This window comes from Hemibagrus wyckioides, linkage group LG01 (assembly GCF_019097595.1).
Source record: "Hemibagrus wyckioides isolate EC202008001 linkage group LG01, SWU_Hwy_1.0, whole genome shotgun sequence".
NCBI classification, from domain to species: Eukaryota; Metazoa; Chordata; class Actinopteri; order Siluriformes; family Bagridae; genus Hemibagrus; species Hemibagrus wyckioides.
This window is the reverse complement of record NC_080710.1, coordinates 4,300,518-4,317,901: the sequence shown is the minus strand read 5'-3', so window position 1 is coordinate 4,317,901 and position 17,384 is coordinate 4,300,518. Positions and strand designations below refer to the sequence as shown.

The window sequence follows — 17,384 nt, the reverse complement described above, 5'->3', positions numbered from 1 at the left end:
ACCGAGCCAAATGCCAGGGGAATTATTATTATTATTACATCAGAACAGGAATTGTTATTACATAAAAGGAAGTTTACCATAATTAATAAACTATAAAATGAAACAACAAATAAGAAAATAATAAAAGAAAACACAATTTAGACGGCTAAAATGACTTCAGAGCCATGCTCGGTTGTAATTAACTATTTATAACATGTCACCTTAATAGTGTACAAAGAAAAAATCGCTCTTTCTTTCTTTCTTTCTTTCTTTCTTTCTTTCTTTCTTTCTTTCTTTCTTTCTTTCTTTCTGTTCCATCGTAATTAGCCGTTTACAAACGTAATCGTTTTCTGTTAATGTGCTCATACTACAGAGTTAGTTTTGACTTTAATAACACAAAAACATTCCCAGTATATCAATTTGTTTATAAATAAATCGTATTTCTCTGATCGGATCTAAAGAATTCCTCCACAATGACAATAGGGTGGGCCTTTCTCGCTTGTGATTGGCTCGTTCCTCTGTCAGTCAACTCGTGAAACCCCGCCTTCTTTTGGCGAACAGTCCCGGAAGTCTCCGGCAGCCGAGAGAGAGAGCGAGAAAGAGCGAGTGCGCGAGCGGCTCAGTGACACTCTCTCACTGACTCGCGCGAGGAGACGATTAGCAGGCAAGTTTTTTCCTTATTTCTTATCGTTAGAATTGATTTATTAAGCCTTAACACTACAACCCTGGATGTTTTAAGTCAAAGCGTTAGACGTGAGGTTCGTAAACAGAAAGAAAACAAAACACCAGTACTAATAATTCGGCCAGTAGTTTTTTGTTGTTGTTGTTTGTTGGCCTAAACAGGGCACGAGCGCTAACAGGCTCGTGCGCACACTTAAGACTGTTCTTCTGGTTTATTTATTTATTTATTTTTTAGACATTCTTTATAAACCTCACGGATTAAAAGTGTGCAAAAGAAAGTGTGTTAAAGGCTTAGGTTGAAGCCGCTGTGTTGATGCTAGCTAGCTGTTTTTAGCTTCTATTCTTGTTGATTTTGTCATTGTTAACAGCTGATAAAACTCTTAATCTTATCTTTTCTCTCTTGGGATAGATAATAAAAAATCTAGTAGAGTACAGGAGAGGAGGATAATGTTATTTTTAATAATAATAATAATAATAATAATAATAATAACAATTATAGCAACCACCTGTGAAGTCCCAGTTTGTACAAATCTTGTGGAATCATTTTTTTAAATTATTAATATTTTATTATATTATGTAACATTTATACTGTCTAATCATTGGGGTGTCAAAAGTTATTGCTGTCCTTATCTCTTCCTTCTTCTTTTTTTTTATCAATCTCAGTCTCAGATTTTTTTTATGATGATTCTTTTAGTGATATCTCCAGGGCCAATGTCTAATCCAAAGTACTGAAGTGAAGAAAGAGGCCTGACCTGACCAGGCTTTATCGTTACACTTCATCAGCTATATAATCATTAACACATGGAATGAGAGAAAAAGCCTGAAAGCTTTGATATTTCCATGGCAACCTGGATGTTTTTGGGTTGGAGAACTATGACAGTGGTGATGTAGCATCGTTCTGGTGGTGTTGGTCTACCTGTGTGACGGACAGTGAGGGAGAATGAGTCCTCTGTGAGCGTGCTCCGAGAACAAGACAGGGTTGTGTCCTAAACCACCTCCTCCACCCTGTTACAGTGAGAGCAAGTGGAACATCTCTCTCTCTCTCTCTCTCTCTCTCTCTCTCTCTCTCTCTCTCTCTCTCTCTCTCTCTCCCCCTCCCTTGCTCCTTCTCTCTCTCTCTCTCTCTCTCTCTCTCCCTCCCTCTCTCTCTCCCTTGTTCCTTCTCTCTCTCTCTCTCTCTCTCTCTCTCTCCCTCCCTCCTTACCCCCCTATCTATCCCTCTCTCCCTCTCTATCCTTCTCTCTCTATCTATCCTTCCCTTTCTCTCTCTCTCTCTCTCTCTCTCTCCCTCCCTCCTTACCCCCCTCCTTATCCTTCTGAAGAGAAGGATAGATAGAGAGAGAAGGATAGATAGGGGGATCTATCCTTCTCTCTCTATCTATCCTTCTCTTTCTCTATCTATCTATCTATCTATCTATCTATCTATCTATCTATCTATCTATCTATCTATCTATTCTTCTTTCTGTCTTTCTCTCTATACATCATACTCTCTCTTTCTCTCTATTATCACTCTCTTTTTCTCCCTCTTACTCTCTCTCTTTCTCTCTCTGTCTCCCTCCCTCCTTCCCTCTCTCTCTATCCTTCTCTCTCTCTTTTTCTTTCTCTCTCTGTCTCTCACTTCCTTTCTCCCTCCCTCCTTCTCTCTCTCTGTTAGTCTTTCTCTCCCCCTCTCTATCTTTCTCTCCCCCTCTCTATCCTTCTCTCTCTCTCCCTCTCTATCCTTCTCTCTCTCTCTCTCTCTCTCTCTCTCTCTCTCTCTCTCTCTCCCTCTCCCTCTCCCTCTCCCTGTGCTGGTTGTTTAATCTGATCTGGAGATCTTCCAGTGATTGCTATTATTCAGTCTAAACAATTACACATAGTTAGGTGAGAGAGCTCCATAAAGAACCCTTTTAACCCGCACATGCTTTGTTTTTTATTATTATTATTTTGCTGCATGTTTCACTCGGCAGCACTGTGTTATGTTTTGCTGTGTTTATGTCTGGGTTCTAATTTGTACGCCTTCTGTCCTGAAAACTGGAGAAAAATCTAGAACTCTCCGTACAAAAACCTCACTATCCTTTTATTTTCTTTTTTGCGACACGTCCGCTTTTTCGATCCCGGAGTACCTCCTGACTCTGAGACCCGCTGCTGCAGAGATCACCTTCTGACTAATCCTAGTGTCTCACCTTCATCATCATCACTCAACTACACTCACACCTTCATCATCATCACTCAACTACACTCACACCTTCATCATCATCACTCAACTACATTCACACCTTCATCATCACTCAACTACACTCACACCATCATCACTCAACTACACTCACACCTTCATCATCATCACTCAGCTACACTCACACCTTCATCATCATCACTCAACTACACTCACACCTTCATCATCACTCAACTACATTCACACCTTCATCATCACTCAACTACACTCACACCTTCATCATCACTCAACTACACTCACACCTTCATCATCACTCAACTACATTCACACCTTCATCATCACTCAACTACATTCACACCTTCATCATCATCACTCAACTACACTCACACCTTCATCATCACTCAACTACACTCACACCATCATCACTCAACTACATTCACACCTTCATCATCACTCAACTACATTCACACCTTCATCATCACTCAACTACATTCACACCTTCATCATCACTCAACTACACTCACACCTTCATCATCATCACTCAACTACATTCACACCTTCATCATCACTCAACTACACTCACACCTTCATCATCACTCAACTACACTCACACCTTCATCATCACTCAACTACACTCACACCTTCATCATCATCACTCAACTACACTCACACCTTCATCATCATCACTCAACTACACTCACACCTTCATCATCATCACTCAACTACACTCACACCTTCATCACTCAACTACACTCACACCTTCATCATCACTCAACTACATTCACACCTTCATCACTCAACTACACTCACACCTTCATCATCATCACTCAACTACACTCACACCTTCATCACTCAACTACACTCACACCTTCATCATCATCACTCAACTACACTCACACCTTCATCATCACTCAACTACATTCACACCTTCATCATCATCACTCAACTACACTCACACCTTCATCATCATCACTCAACTACATTCACACCTTCATCATCACTCAACTACACTCACACCTTCATCATCACTCAACTACACTCACACCTTCATCATCATCACTCAACTACACTCACACCTTCATCATCATCACTCAACTACACTCACACCTTCATCATCATCACTCAACTACATTCACACCATCATCACTCAACTACACTCACACCTTCATCATCACTCAACTACATTCACACCTTCATCATCACTCAACTACACTCACACCTTCATCATCACTCAACTACACTCACACCTTCATCATCACTCAACTACACTCACACCTTCATCATCACTCAACTACACTCACACCTTCATCATCACTCAACTACACTCACACCTTCATCATCACTCAACTACACTCACACCTTCATCATCACTCAACTACACTCACACCTTCATCATCACTCAACTACACTCACACCTTCATCATCACTCAACTACACTCACACCTTCATCATCACTCAACTACACTCACACCTTCATCATCACTCAACTACACTCACACCTTCATCATCACTCAACTACACTCACACCTTCATCATCATCACTCAACTACACTCACACCTTCATCATCACTCAACTACACTCACACCTTCATCATCATCACTCAACTACATTCACACCTTCATCACTCAACTACATTCACACCTTCATCACTCAACTACATTCACACCTTCATCACTCAACTACACTCACACCATCATCATCATCACTCAACTACACTCACACCTTCATCATCACTCAACTACACTCACACCTTCATCATCACTCAACTACACTCACACCTTCATCATCACTCAACTACACTCACACCTTCATCATCACTCAACTACACTCACACCTTCATCATCATCACTCAACTACATTCACACCTTCATCACTCAACTACATTCACACCTTCATCATCATCACTCAACTACACTCACACCTTCATCATCATCACTCAACTACACTCACACCTTCATCATCATCACTCAACTACACTCACACCTTCATCATCACTCAACTACACTCACACCTTCATCATCACTCAACTACACTCACACCATCATCATCACTCAACTACACTCACACCTTCATCACTCAACTACACTCACATCATCATCACTCAACTACACTCACACCTTCATCATCATCACTCAACTACACTCACACCATCATCATCACTCAACTACACTCACACCTTCATCATCATCACTCAACTACACTCACACCTTCATCATCATCACTCAACTACACTCACACCTTCATCATCATCACTCAACTACACTCACACCTTCATCATCATCACTCAACTACACTCACACCTTCATCATCATCACTCAACTACACTCACACCTTCATCATCATCACTCAACTACACTCACACCTTCATCATCATCACTCAACTACACTCACACCATCATCATCACTCAACTACACTCACACCTTCATCATCACTCAACTACACTCACACCATCATCATCACTCAACTACACTCACACCTTCATCATCATCACTCAACTACACTCACACCTTCATCATCATCACTCAACTACACTCACACCTTCATCATCATCACTCAACTACACTCACACCATCATCATCATCACTCAACTACACTCACACCTTCATCATCACTCAACTACACTCACACCATCATCATCATCACTCAACTACACTCACACCATCATCATCATCACTCAACTACACTCACACCATCATCATCATCACTCAACTACACTCACACCTTCATCATCACCACTCAACTACACTCACACCTTCATCATCACCACTCAACTACACTCACACCTTCATCATCACCACTCAACTACACTCACACCTTCATCATCATCACTCAACTACACTCACACCTTCATCATCATCACTCAACTACACTCACACCTTCATCATCATCACTCAACTACACTCACACCTTCATCATCATCACTCAACTACACTCACACCTTCATCATCATCACTCAACTACACTCACACCTTCATCATCATCACTCAACTACACTCACACCTTCATCATCATCACTCAACTACACTCACACCTTCATCATCATCACTCAACTACACTCACACCTTCATCATCATCACTCAACTACACTCACACCTTCATCATCATCACTCAACTACACTCACACCTTCATCATCATCACTCAACTACACTCACACCTTCATCATCATCACTCAACTACACTCACACCTTCATCATCATCACTCAACTACACTCACACCATCATCATCATCACTCAACTACACTCACACCTTCATCATCATCACTCAACTACACTCACACCATCATCATCATCACTCAACTACACTCACACCTTCATCATCATCACTCAACTACACTCACACCATCATCATCATCACTCAACTACACTCACACCATCATCATCATCACTCAACTACACTCACACCATCATCATCATCACTCAACTACACTCACACCATCATCATCATCACTCAACTACACTCACACCATCATCATCATCACTCAACTACACTCACACCATCATCATCATCACTCAACTACACTCACACCATCATCATCATCACTCAACTACACTCACACCATCATCATCATCACTCAACTACACTCACACCTTCATCATCATCACTCAACTACACTCACACCTTCATCATCATCACTCAACTACACTCACACCATCATCATCATCACTCAACTACACTCACACCTTCATCATCATCACTCAACTACACTCACACCTTCATCATCATCACTCAACTACACTCACACCTTCATCATCACTCAACTACATTCACACCTTCATCATCATCACTCAACTACACTCACACCTTCATCATCACCACTCAACTACACTCACACCTTCATCATCACTCAACTACACTCACACCATCATCATCACTCAACTACACTCGCACCTTCGTCGTCACTCAACTGCACTCGCACCTTCGTCATCGTCACTCAACTGCACTCGCACCTTCGTCATCGTCACTCAACTGCACTCGCACCTTCGTCATCGTCACTCAACTACACTCACACCTTCATCATCACTCAACTACACTCACACCATCATCATCACTCAACTACACTCGCACCTTCGTCGTCACTCAACTGCACTCGCACCTTCGTCATCGTCACTCAACTGCACTCGCACCTTCGTCATCGTCACTCAACTGCACTCGCACCTTCGTCATCGTCACTCAACTGCACTCAGAGAAATCAGAGATGCACTCATTACTATTCAGACGAATGCGAATACTAGTTAAATATTTAATCCAGTTAACCTGCTAATGCGGTTAGTAAAAGGAATCTGGACGAAGCCTCGTAATGGACAGTGGCGTAACGGCGGACGTGTGGTACGAACAACATGACGTGGATTGTTAGTCAGAGTCGTGTGAGAGTGTGTGTCATTTTCATGTAACTCTCACTTCTGCTTCAGTCCTGTAGAGCCGTGAACTTTGTATTTAGACCACAACCTTTATCACACACACACACACACACACACACACACTATTCACTGCTATATTACCGATTCAGCATTTTTTTTTCTCCTCTGCTGACTGATAAATGTGTTTAGCAAAGGTTAGTAGCTGCCGTATCGACACGTATCGGGTCCCAAGGGAAATGCACAAGTGATCAGGATTGTTGTTAATTCCGCAAAGTGACAGGAAGGCTACAGTAACTCAAACAGCCGCTCTGTACAAACCCGTAGCACTGAAAAGCATCTCAGCCGATAACATTCCCTCTGTACCCCAGGTCAGAACAGTGCTCTAGATATCCACAAATACACCGTACACTATAACGTGACGTTCCTTTCTGTGTGTGTTTGCAGGGAATTCCGGGACGTCAGACAAGATCCTAAGCCTGATGACGTAACCCAGTGACATCACTCACCCCTCCCCCCCTCACCTTTCCTCTGGCTCTGCACTGCTCCGAGTGTGTTTACACGTTAACGGGAAAAAAAAGATGGACGCCGGACTATCCGCCGCGGCCGTATCCGCCGGCGTGACGAGGGATCTCCGAACAGGAAGTGACGTCGTTGTCAGATAAGACGAGCGAATCTCAACTCGGCGTCTTCATCTGTTTTGTGAATTCTTTTGTTTCGCTGCCTTGTTATTAATTATTGTTTTTCGTTTCGTCCACGTAAGGTTTACGTTCAGACACACCGCCGTACCTCATGATCTTAGCACTCATTTTCTGTAACACTAACAACAAACCTTTTCTTATTTTTAATTTTTTAATCACATGAATAATCCAGCAACTTTTTATTTATAACGCCAGACTTTTATTTATTAGTGTTTACTCCGTCCTTATTTGTTTCTGTTCTCGTACACCGAGTCCAAGTCGAAGCCTGGAAGACGCCGTTGTTTTCTGTTAAATGTCATTTGTTTGTCAGTATTTTTTGCTTCCGGCAATAAAGTAAGTGCAATCAGGGATCAATCTACCTGCTGACTTCAAGCTTTTTAAATCTAGGCACCAAAAAAAAAAAAAAAACACACACACACACGTCCTTTGACTACAACTGCTGTCTGGGGTTGCTTTTCTGTCCAAATGCTGTGTATCTGAAACTCTAATGAGGAACGTCTTCATGTGACTCGCGCACCACAACCTAACCACAGGCACTGACTTCTTTACTACATCCGCTGCTCCCAGACTCGCTGTTCATGAAGGCAGGTTCACTTTTAAAAATCGTAGCAAAAACAAATTAAGATCTTCGTCTTTGTCTACTGACGTTTGCTTTAACAAAAACCAGGAGACTGACAGCACAAGCTTCTGGGGGGAAAAAACGTCCAGACGTCGGCTGACGAAGGTGAACTAACCTCGCGCGATCTTCCGTCCAGACGTCGGACACCTGTTCAAACACCTGCTGAATCTGTGGAAGAGCTTGAAAACCAAAGTGGATTCTCAAAACAAGCCCGTGAAACGCAATATTTACAAAGACGCTGTTTACGAGCCGCACACGTCTGTAGCCAGAAACTTGCATATGTGAAGGAGAGTTCTGAGAATGAAGTTTTTTCTGAATGATTGAAAAACAAAATAAAAAAATCTGCGGGAGTTCTTAAACAAAAACAAACAACAAGCGCTTTCCCATATTCATGAAGTCCTGGGAAGAAAAAACGGGTTCATCAAAGATTCTGAGAAGTGACTGAGAAAATTTGCTCTGGATACAACAATTGCAGCCGTTTTTGTTGAACAACTTTTGCGTTAAAATTATCCGAAAGGTTTTTTTTTTTCAGCTTGGTAACGGTTTTTGAAATCCGAATTTGTTTGCTCACGTCGACCAATCAGTTCAAAGTGTTTTCTGGGGATGGATTACGCACCATGAGCCAATAATATTCGCTGACGAGAGACGGCTGTCAGAATGCGCTCTCCGAGTCCTCGAAGCCCGTCCCCGAACTCCTCGTCCACTGAGGATGCTTTGCTGCACGGGCAGTTCACGGACTGGAGCGCCGGAGGAAGCTCGGGCGGGAGCTCGGGAGGGAGCAGCAGCGGTGCCGACAGTGGGCCGAGTAGCCCTGCAGGCAGCCTGTCATTACCCTCCAGCCCTTCATCGTGTACTTACGCCCTCACTCTGACCTGCACTCATATCCACGTGCAGAGGATTTGTCCCCGACCAGGAAAGGAAGGCCGAGTCGTGCTGCCTCTGTCTGAGCTGGCGGGGTGTAACTGCCCCCGGGTGCCTGCCCCGCCGCTGTTTGTGCTCTATTGGTACCCAATGGGGCGGCGGCGCAGGGGCGTGGCTAAACGCAGGCAAGTGCGCGCTTACCTGGCTGAGAGCAGAGCGGAGGCGGAGAAATGGAATACAGCCGTGCAGTGCCTGCTGAGAGGGATCGACATCAGCGTCTACACAGGTGTGTGTGTGTGTGTTTAAGATTTAAACACAAATTCCATACCCTATGTTAGTGGCCTTCATGGAGCATATGCACAATTTTTTTTGCTCGCTTCCTAGAATTCAACAAAAGCTTGTTGCCCCGCCCCCGCCGCTTGCTTCTATTAGTCAATCCATTCAGCGGGCGGGGTTTGGCAATGCAGTGGTGTCAGACACACATCTTACCGATGATCAGTGAAGCCAACATCAGCTACAACCTCATACAGACAGGTACAACCTTGTGTGTGTGTGTGAGAAATATTTACATGATGTCTCATGTGTAACTGAGTAAAAGTATAGAAATGAGCTGTTTATAGAAATATTCATGTTTATATCTATTTTATTTCATTTATTTACTTAATTTTTTTACTTTTCGGGGAAAAAAGAAAATGTTTATTTTTTAATTTGATGAATCTTATTGCAATATTTTACTTTTTTTTTCTCACTGATTATGAAAAAATTCTCTTTATAATAAACATTGTTTGTTTGTTTGTTTTTTGTTACTGTAATATAATTACATTAGTCATAACATTTATTCTTTTTATTTGGTGTTTGTGCTGCACATTAGAGCGTCAGAATCATGCCCGCGAGCTGATCAGAGAGATTTCTCTCCACGAGTGGGACGGCATTGTCATCGTTTCTGGAGATGGACTGCTTCATGAGGTCCTGTTCACTTATATTTTTCACAAATGTGATTCACTGACAAGGTAACAGATTGTAATTTAATGAACCCTGTGACATGACCGTTGTCTTTGTGATCTGATCTGTACAGGTGATTAATGGCCTCATGGACAGGCCAGACTGGGAACAAGCAATTAAAACTCCAGTGGGAATTTTACCATGTGGCTCTGGCAATGCACTCGCTGGCTCCGTTAACTACTATGCAGGGTAAAACATGAACCTGGCCTTAAGTACATCTCTACTAACTCACCTGGTCATACCACTAACTACAGAAACCTACCTGGCCTTATCTTTACCTTCTAGTAACTCAGCTGACCTTCACTCTAATGCAATTTATCCTTAACCATACCTGTAGTAACCTACCTGTGCTTACCTTTACCTTTAGCATCTCATCCTATACTTGGAAAAACTTACCTGACCTATTACCTGTAAATTACACTCTCTCTTTGTTACTTTCCTGTCTCTCAGATATGACATGTGCCTTCGTGAGCCCCTCCTCATCAACTGCTGCTTTGTGCTTTGCCGGGGCGGAGTCCGACCCATGGACCTGGTGTCCGTGACAACAAGCCCGCCTCCGCCGTCTGCTTCATCCGATCAGAACGGACGACCCTCATCACCCAAAAGACTATTTTCTTTCCTGTCTGTAGCTTGGGGCTTTGTTTCAGACGTGGACATTGAGAGTGAGCGTTACAGAGGGCTCGGTTCTGCTCGCTTCACGCTGGGCACACTGGTGCGTTTAGCATCTCTGCGCTCCTATAAGGGTCGGTTGTCTTATTTGCCCCCCGGAGGGGCAAACTCAACCCCGGACGTCCCCTTGCAGACGCCGCATCGACCCCTTTCCCGCAGCATCACTGAAGGCCTAGAAGGATACTGTAGAATGCCAATCCATCGCACCTGCTCTGATATGGGCCTCAGCGAACAGAGGAGCCTCCAAAAGGGGGACAGAGAGAGGGAAAGGGAGGAGAGGCAGAGAGAGAGGATGAGGAGAAGAGGAAGAACAAGAGGGGGAGGAGTGGTGAGGGCGAGCAGTCTTGCTGAGGACAGAGAGAGGGAGTTGGAGGCGGAGGAGAGGATGGAGGGAATCTCAAGTGCAGACTCAAACGGACGACTGGAATCTAACGAGGAGGAGGAAGAAGATGACAGTACGAGAAATGTGACAGAAGAGGAATATGATGTAGATGAAGGGAAAGAGGTGGAGGAGAGGATGGAGGGCATGTCCAGATCTAGTACAGAGTCAAGCGAAAGACTGGACTCTGAGAGGAATGAGAATATTTCCACGAACGAAGAAGGAGAGAACGAGAGATGGAATGGTGTGGATCGAGCGAGGAATTTGAGAGAAGATAATAGTGCAGATGAAGGAAGGGAGGAGGAGGAGGAGGCATATTCAAACCCAGACCAGCGCAAGACTCTTCGGAAAAATTCCGCCCCATCCAGCCAGATCGCTACCGCCTTCTTTAGCCGGCCAATCGGAGCAGATTCCGAACAAGAAGTAGAAACACCAGCATATGAAAGGGAAGATAAGGACCTGAACGGGACTTTTTTCCACCGTAACGCATTTCCAGTGGACCCTGCACGAGAGCGAGCACTCACCATCTCCTCGCCATTCCGTCGTTCACGGTTTTCCCTTTCCAAACCCAAAACCTCAGTGGACCAGAACCAGAAGTCAAGTGTGTCTAAGCCCCGCCCCCTTTCCCTACTTCAACAATCCAATTCTAACTCCCTACCACCCAAATTCCCCCCGCTATCTTTGGCTCTTTCCCCATCCCCTCCTTCATCACCATCCAATATGGGCCTGCCAAGCTCCACCTCCTCATCCTCCTTTGCCTTTGACCTGGTCCAACCTGGTAGGCTTCTTAAGCCCCGCCCCCCAGTTACCTCCCCTGTGGACCCGCCCCCTCAAGATGACCTCTTGCCTCCCCTCGATCAGCCACTGCCTACCCGAGACTGGGTGACTATTGAAGGTGACTTTGTTCTGGTTCTTGCTATCTACCAGTCACATTTGGGTGCTGATTTGTTAGCAGCTCCACATGCAAAATTTGACGATGGACTCATTCACCTGACTTTTGTGAGGGCCGGGATCTCCCGGGCAACGCTTCTCCGCCTTTTCCTGGCAATGGAAAGAGGCACCCATCTTTCTCTAACGTCACCTTATGTGAGCCATGTTTCTGCTCGAGCGTTTCGGCTGCAGCCCCTATCGCCACGGGGGACGCTGACTGTGGATGGAGAACTCGTGCCCTATGGACCCCTGCAGGCACAGGTACAGACTCAAATGTTCGCTATATCATTATTCATTCCAAATAAATTAATATACACTATATGGGCAAAGGTATGTGGTCACCAGGAAGGCATTCCCAGAGATGTGGTGGGTGTTATAGCAGCAAAGTGGGGGACTAGCTTAGGAATGACTTTTCAACAAGCACATAAAGGTGTGATGGTCAGGTGTCCACATACTTCTGACCAAATTGTGTATGTCCCCGTTTGTTTTCTAATTATCCATCACTCAGATTCATGGCTTGTGTAAATATTCATACGGCTAAATAGTACTTGACATCAAAATGGCTCCTCTGGTACCTTCTATTTTGACCACTGCCTAAGGCCACCTCCCAGCACAATTGGTCATCCCACTGCTGGGGTACTATTTTGACAACGTATTGTTGAAGTATGCGGTTTTGTATGTACCCTAAACCCAATAAAAAAAAAAAAAGTGTTTAATTTGTTTCTCACTTTTCTTACAGATCCATCCATCCATGGCTCGCGTTATCGTGGGAGACTCAGGAGTGAAGATCACTAGATTCTGACCTGAAATGTGGGCGGATTATTATACACACTTTGCATTGCATAATAACTATGTTGTCCACTTTTGAGAGAGAGGAAGAAACACTGAGGAATAAAAAATAGCAAGCAGCTTCAATAAAAGCAATAGCTTTTAATTAACTTTATTTAAAAGGGACTACTGGATCACCAGTGAGTTTAATAAAGAGATGACAACGGGACACTAAGCTACACGTGGGAAAATAACTACTGCTAAATATAGGTGAACACGACTGATTGAATCTCTTTAAAAGAGAGATGAGCACCCCAGTGTCTAGTTTCCATTGGAGTAGATGATGAAGTTTTCCTGCCTTATTATAGACAAAAGAAAAACTTTTTAGTCAAACACCAGTCTGCCATCCTCACTTCTGACCTTGTGAAATTCTCTGGCCTACACCCAACACCCTGGTTTCCTTGTCTCTTTTCTCAACATCAGTTGGCCAAGTTCCTCTTATTTTGCCCCATCCCTTACATTTCCAAAGTTCTGCTTCCTCTGTGATCAGTTTGGGGGGGTGTCCCAATCTGTCAAACTTCACCACCTTTTTGTGGCTACTTTCTCTTTTCCTGGCTCTTCTTCCTCATTGTTTCCTTTATCCAATTTAATGCCACTTCCCACACTTGCCAAAACACTCATTCCTCATCTGATCTTGCAGAATAAATGAGCCTCTCAAATCCTGCTCCAGGCTGCTCCTAGTATCTCCAATTTAGAGTCATTCACCAGTCAGCCAAGCTTTGCCCCCTTCCCCGGTTAATTCACAGAACCTTTTGTCCCTTTTTTTTGGTTTTACCCCATCTTTCCTCGCTGCCCAGTTTGCGGCTGCATCCCAAACTGCCAAGTGCCTCCTTCTCTTCCTTTTTGCCACAAATCCTGCTTCCGCTTCCTTTCCCTGCCAATCCTTGATGCCTGTTTACTTGCTGCCAAATTTTGGACCAGGTCCTAACCTACCAAACCCCTCCTCACACAGAACACTACCTTTTACCTTGCAGAACCAGTTGGCCCTCTGAAACGCCATGTGACATAGCCACACCCATTTCAGGGTTGGGTAACCAACGAGCTAAGGTGACTAGACCCATTTGGGCAGCAATTTTTTATGCCACTCAGAATCCTGCAACTGACGTTTGCTAGGGGCAGAAGCATCTTGGTTGCAATCTTCCAGCTTCTTCACGTGATACTTTAATATTGCAACCAACTAATGCAAGACCTCTTTTAGTATAATCTCCGTTCGAGCCTTTTAGTAATTTGCATTCACGAGGACCATAGATAAATATATGTGCGTACTTAATGACGTCTTGGGTAACCTATGATCAAGCGTAGTCTGGGGTGTTAGGTGAGCGTAGCTCACTATTAGGCATGTGTCAATAATCACTCGTACGGAATCATGATATATTGTAAAATGCACCTTGTTAGTAAGGACACTTGGCGCTCATGTTGTGCACTACATTATTTAAAGAATAGGGAGCTATCTAGTGCATATCATGTAACAGGCACCATAAAGACAGCGGTCTTCTAAAGGACCTTACTTTGGTCAAATTTGAAAGTGTCCTTATTAAAGAAGGCAGTCCTATCATTTTGTTCACTAAGATGAATAAAAGGTCTGAAAAGAATTATTGCTTTTAAACAATAATACCGTAATCTTTGATAATCAGCACATGCCTAGTCGTTATAGGATGCAGCCATTCGATGGCGATCTAAATATCTTTAATAGTGCATTTGCCTGAGTGTTTAAGCAAAAAAGCATGCAAAGCTGATGTTCCTGTGAGGTAATGCAAGTTGCACAATTGCTAAATTTTAATATCATTCATTCTTTTTCTTTTTTTATAGCAAATTTGGAAAATCCACCCAAGCATTCAAACTTTTTTGCTAAAAAAAAAACAAACGTTTAACTACTTGTTTAATTTATTCATTTTATTAATGCATTCTGCATTTGAGATTTATGCTCGTGAGGAATTGTTGAAATATGTTTATTTAAAAAATAAGTAAATAAAAGCCCTAATAAGAGAATAAAAGCTTAAATAGGTTAAAAATGTGAATAATATATAATAATAATACTTTTTCCCATACAAAAAAATCAAACACAAATTGACAAATCTAAGACGTATCAAATGACATATTTATTACTTTCATATTTATTAATTTTTTTAAATTCCTGACAAAAGAAAGGGACACTTTGAGCAAGAATAAATATTAGTTTCAAATTTTGTGAACAGAAAATGTACACAATGTTCCTCAGACGTTTTTGGCGTCTGATGTTCAGGTTTGCGTTGGAGCTGCAAGGCCAGCGTCGCTAAGAAGTGGCTACTTGTTTCAAACAATGTTAACAAATCTACGTCATTTAATTTCTGTGGAAACAAGTGTGTAAATTGTGACGTCTGACAAGATTTTCCTGGCAGCTCTGGCGTTGAACTAAAGACGCAAACTTGGCTGATTTGCATTTGGGGGGAACAGGAAAGGTGTATAGTTTAGGGGTTTTTTTTAAGTGGACTCCTGGAATCCTGGACATGTTTTTCTTAGCGCTGGGCTGGGTTTCATTTCGTTTCGGTGGACCATTGCTTCAGAGCAGCATAAGACACTTCAGTGGTAATTGAACTGCTGCTTGGTTTCATGATGCCAGTTATGATGTCTTGTTAAATAGATGCTTGTAATAAACTTGTAATTATCACTAATAGTCAATGTTAAATAAAAAGAATATATATATATATATATATATGATGTACAGTTCATAGTTCTGTATAAAGATGTCTTGTTTATCCTTAAGATTAAATTTAACTAGGAAATGTGCAGTGCTTCTTGACTTGCAGGTTTCCTTTCGAGGCTTGCTGTTGTGTCCATGAAGAACAAAATCAGAGAGTAAAGTAACACTAACATTGTTTCTAGTTAATATATTTCCTAGAACACCAAGCATACATGAGTTCTAGCTTTTGAGGACAGAGGGTTTATGAGAAAATGCTTACACACTGTCGGGCTCACACGAGCCGAAATCTTCTATATTTACATCGCACAGTGTTGAGTCAGGAATGCTGCTCTTTTCCGGACCAGCACCAAAAACAAAAGTGGTGGAAGTTTGGAGAAACAAAAAACGGTGGAACCTTTTTTTTTTTTGCCTTGTGTAGGAATGCGGGGTAATTATCAGCCAGGGGAAGTGACATTTAACAAGGCTGTGATTCAGCAGACTTCCTGTAGGATAGCTGGAGCGGTGCTACTGGTTATCACGCTCCTTAGTTGTAAATACGGAAGCCCACATCTTGGACCCACTTCCTGTCCTCCATCTGCTGTCTCATGGCAACGTACCCTGGCGAAGAATATGCTGTAAAAGGAACATGGAAGACCAGAAATCACTGTATATATGTCGTATACATGTCACGGCACGTTATAGATCTATGTGGTGGTGCTGCTGTTTGATAATCTGCCACTCACACACGTCGTAAACAGTCCTGTTGCTGTTATCTTCGCTTTTCTCCGCCTTTCCCCCTCCCTATCTAGCTTTGCTGAGAAGTTTATCTGCTCCACAGAGTCCAAAAACAACAGAACACCCCACAATAGAGGTATACATCCAGACTGGGATCTGGTGATACCCAAAAATAAAAATCCCTTTAAAAATAATCAGGAACTGAGAATTGGTAGCACTTGTTAAAGAATAACACATTGTATAACCATAGTTAAGGTTCAGGAACACCGTATTCTCTATGGACGAAAACGTAACTCTTACAGCAAATGGTTCATTGTTTGTTTATGATTGTAACAAAGCACTGACACTGGAGGCTCCTTCCATGCTAAATCAGTGTCCTGTCTCAGTAAACCAGATCAAAAAATGTTTTTCTAATTACGTAGATCTTCCAGCATACAAGTACAAGTTTCACTACAGAAATAACGGATTGAAATGAGTGCTTTATTGTAAAGAAAATCAACACCAATGGACAACACAGTGGTACAATTAGTGCTAACTAGTGCTAAGGGCTTGTAGTTGTCTAATTTTGTTGAATGTTGAAACGTGTTTTTATGATTTTGCTTTAATCTCTATTGAAGGAAAATTTGCAAAAATATTGAATGTTTATTTAAAGTTTAATTTATTAACGTTAGTCAGCATTTTAACCAAGTAGGTAGAGTGAAGGGTTTTGTATTCCATCTACATCTTTCCAAAATGGCGCCTCAAAATCCCGTGCCGTGCCCTTACCAAGATGGCCGACAGCAGCGCACGTTCCTTTTTTTTAAACCCCCGTCTGACGCAACATCCGG

The 17,384-nt window shown here is 42.7% G+C and overlaps 1 protein-coding gene across 1 annotated transcript; it reads left to right on the top strand.

The window, feature by feature from the left end:
* Positions 1-7,621: 7,621 nt before the first annotated feature.
* sphk2 (sphingosine kinase 2) lies at positions 7,622-15,853 on the top strand. Its single transcript, XM_058399724.1, has 6 exons — positions 7,622-9,641; positions 9,740-9,889; positions 10,227-10,321; positions 10,431-10,546; positions 10,808-12,596; positions 13,075-15,853. Exons 1-6 carry the CDS (start codon positions 9,152-9,154, stop codon positions 13,135-13,137), a joined length of 2,703 nt encoding a protein of 900 aa, XP_058255707.1. The 5' UTR covers positions 7,622-9,151; the 3' UTR covers positions 13,138-15,853.
* Positions 15,854-17,384: the final 1,531 nt, after the last annotated feature.

What these genes read in the sequence shown, in the direction of transcription:
- sphk2 (XM_058399724.1), top strand. Translation starts at nt 9,152, where the DNA reads ATGCGCTCTCCGAGTCCTCGAAGCCCGTCCCCGAACTCCTCGTCCACT. An exon ending in GAGATGGACTGCTTCATGAG is followed by an intron (nt 10,322 to 10,430) that starts GTCCTGTTCACT and finishes TGATCTGTACAG; the next exon opens with GTGATTAATGGCCTCATGGA. An exon ending in ATGGACCCCTGCAGGCACAG is followed by an intron (nt 12,597 to 13,074) that starts GTACAGACTCAA and finishes CTTTTCTTACAG; the next exon opens with ATCCATCCATCCATGGCTCG.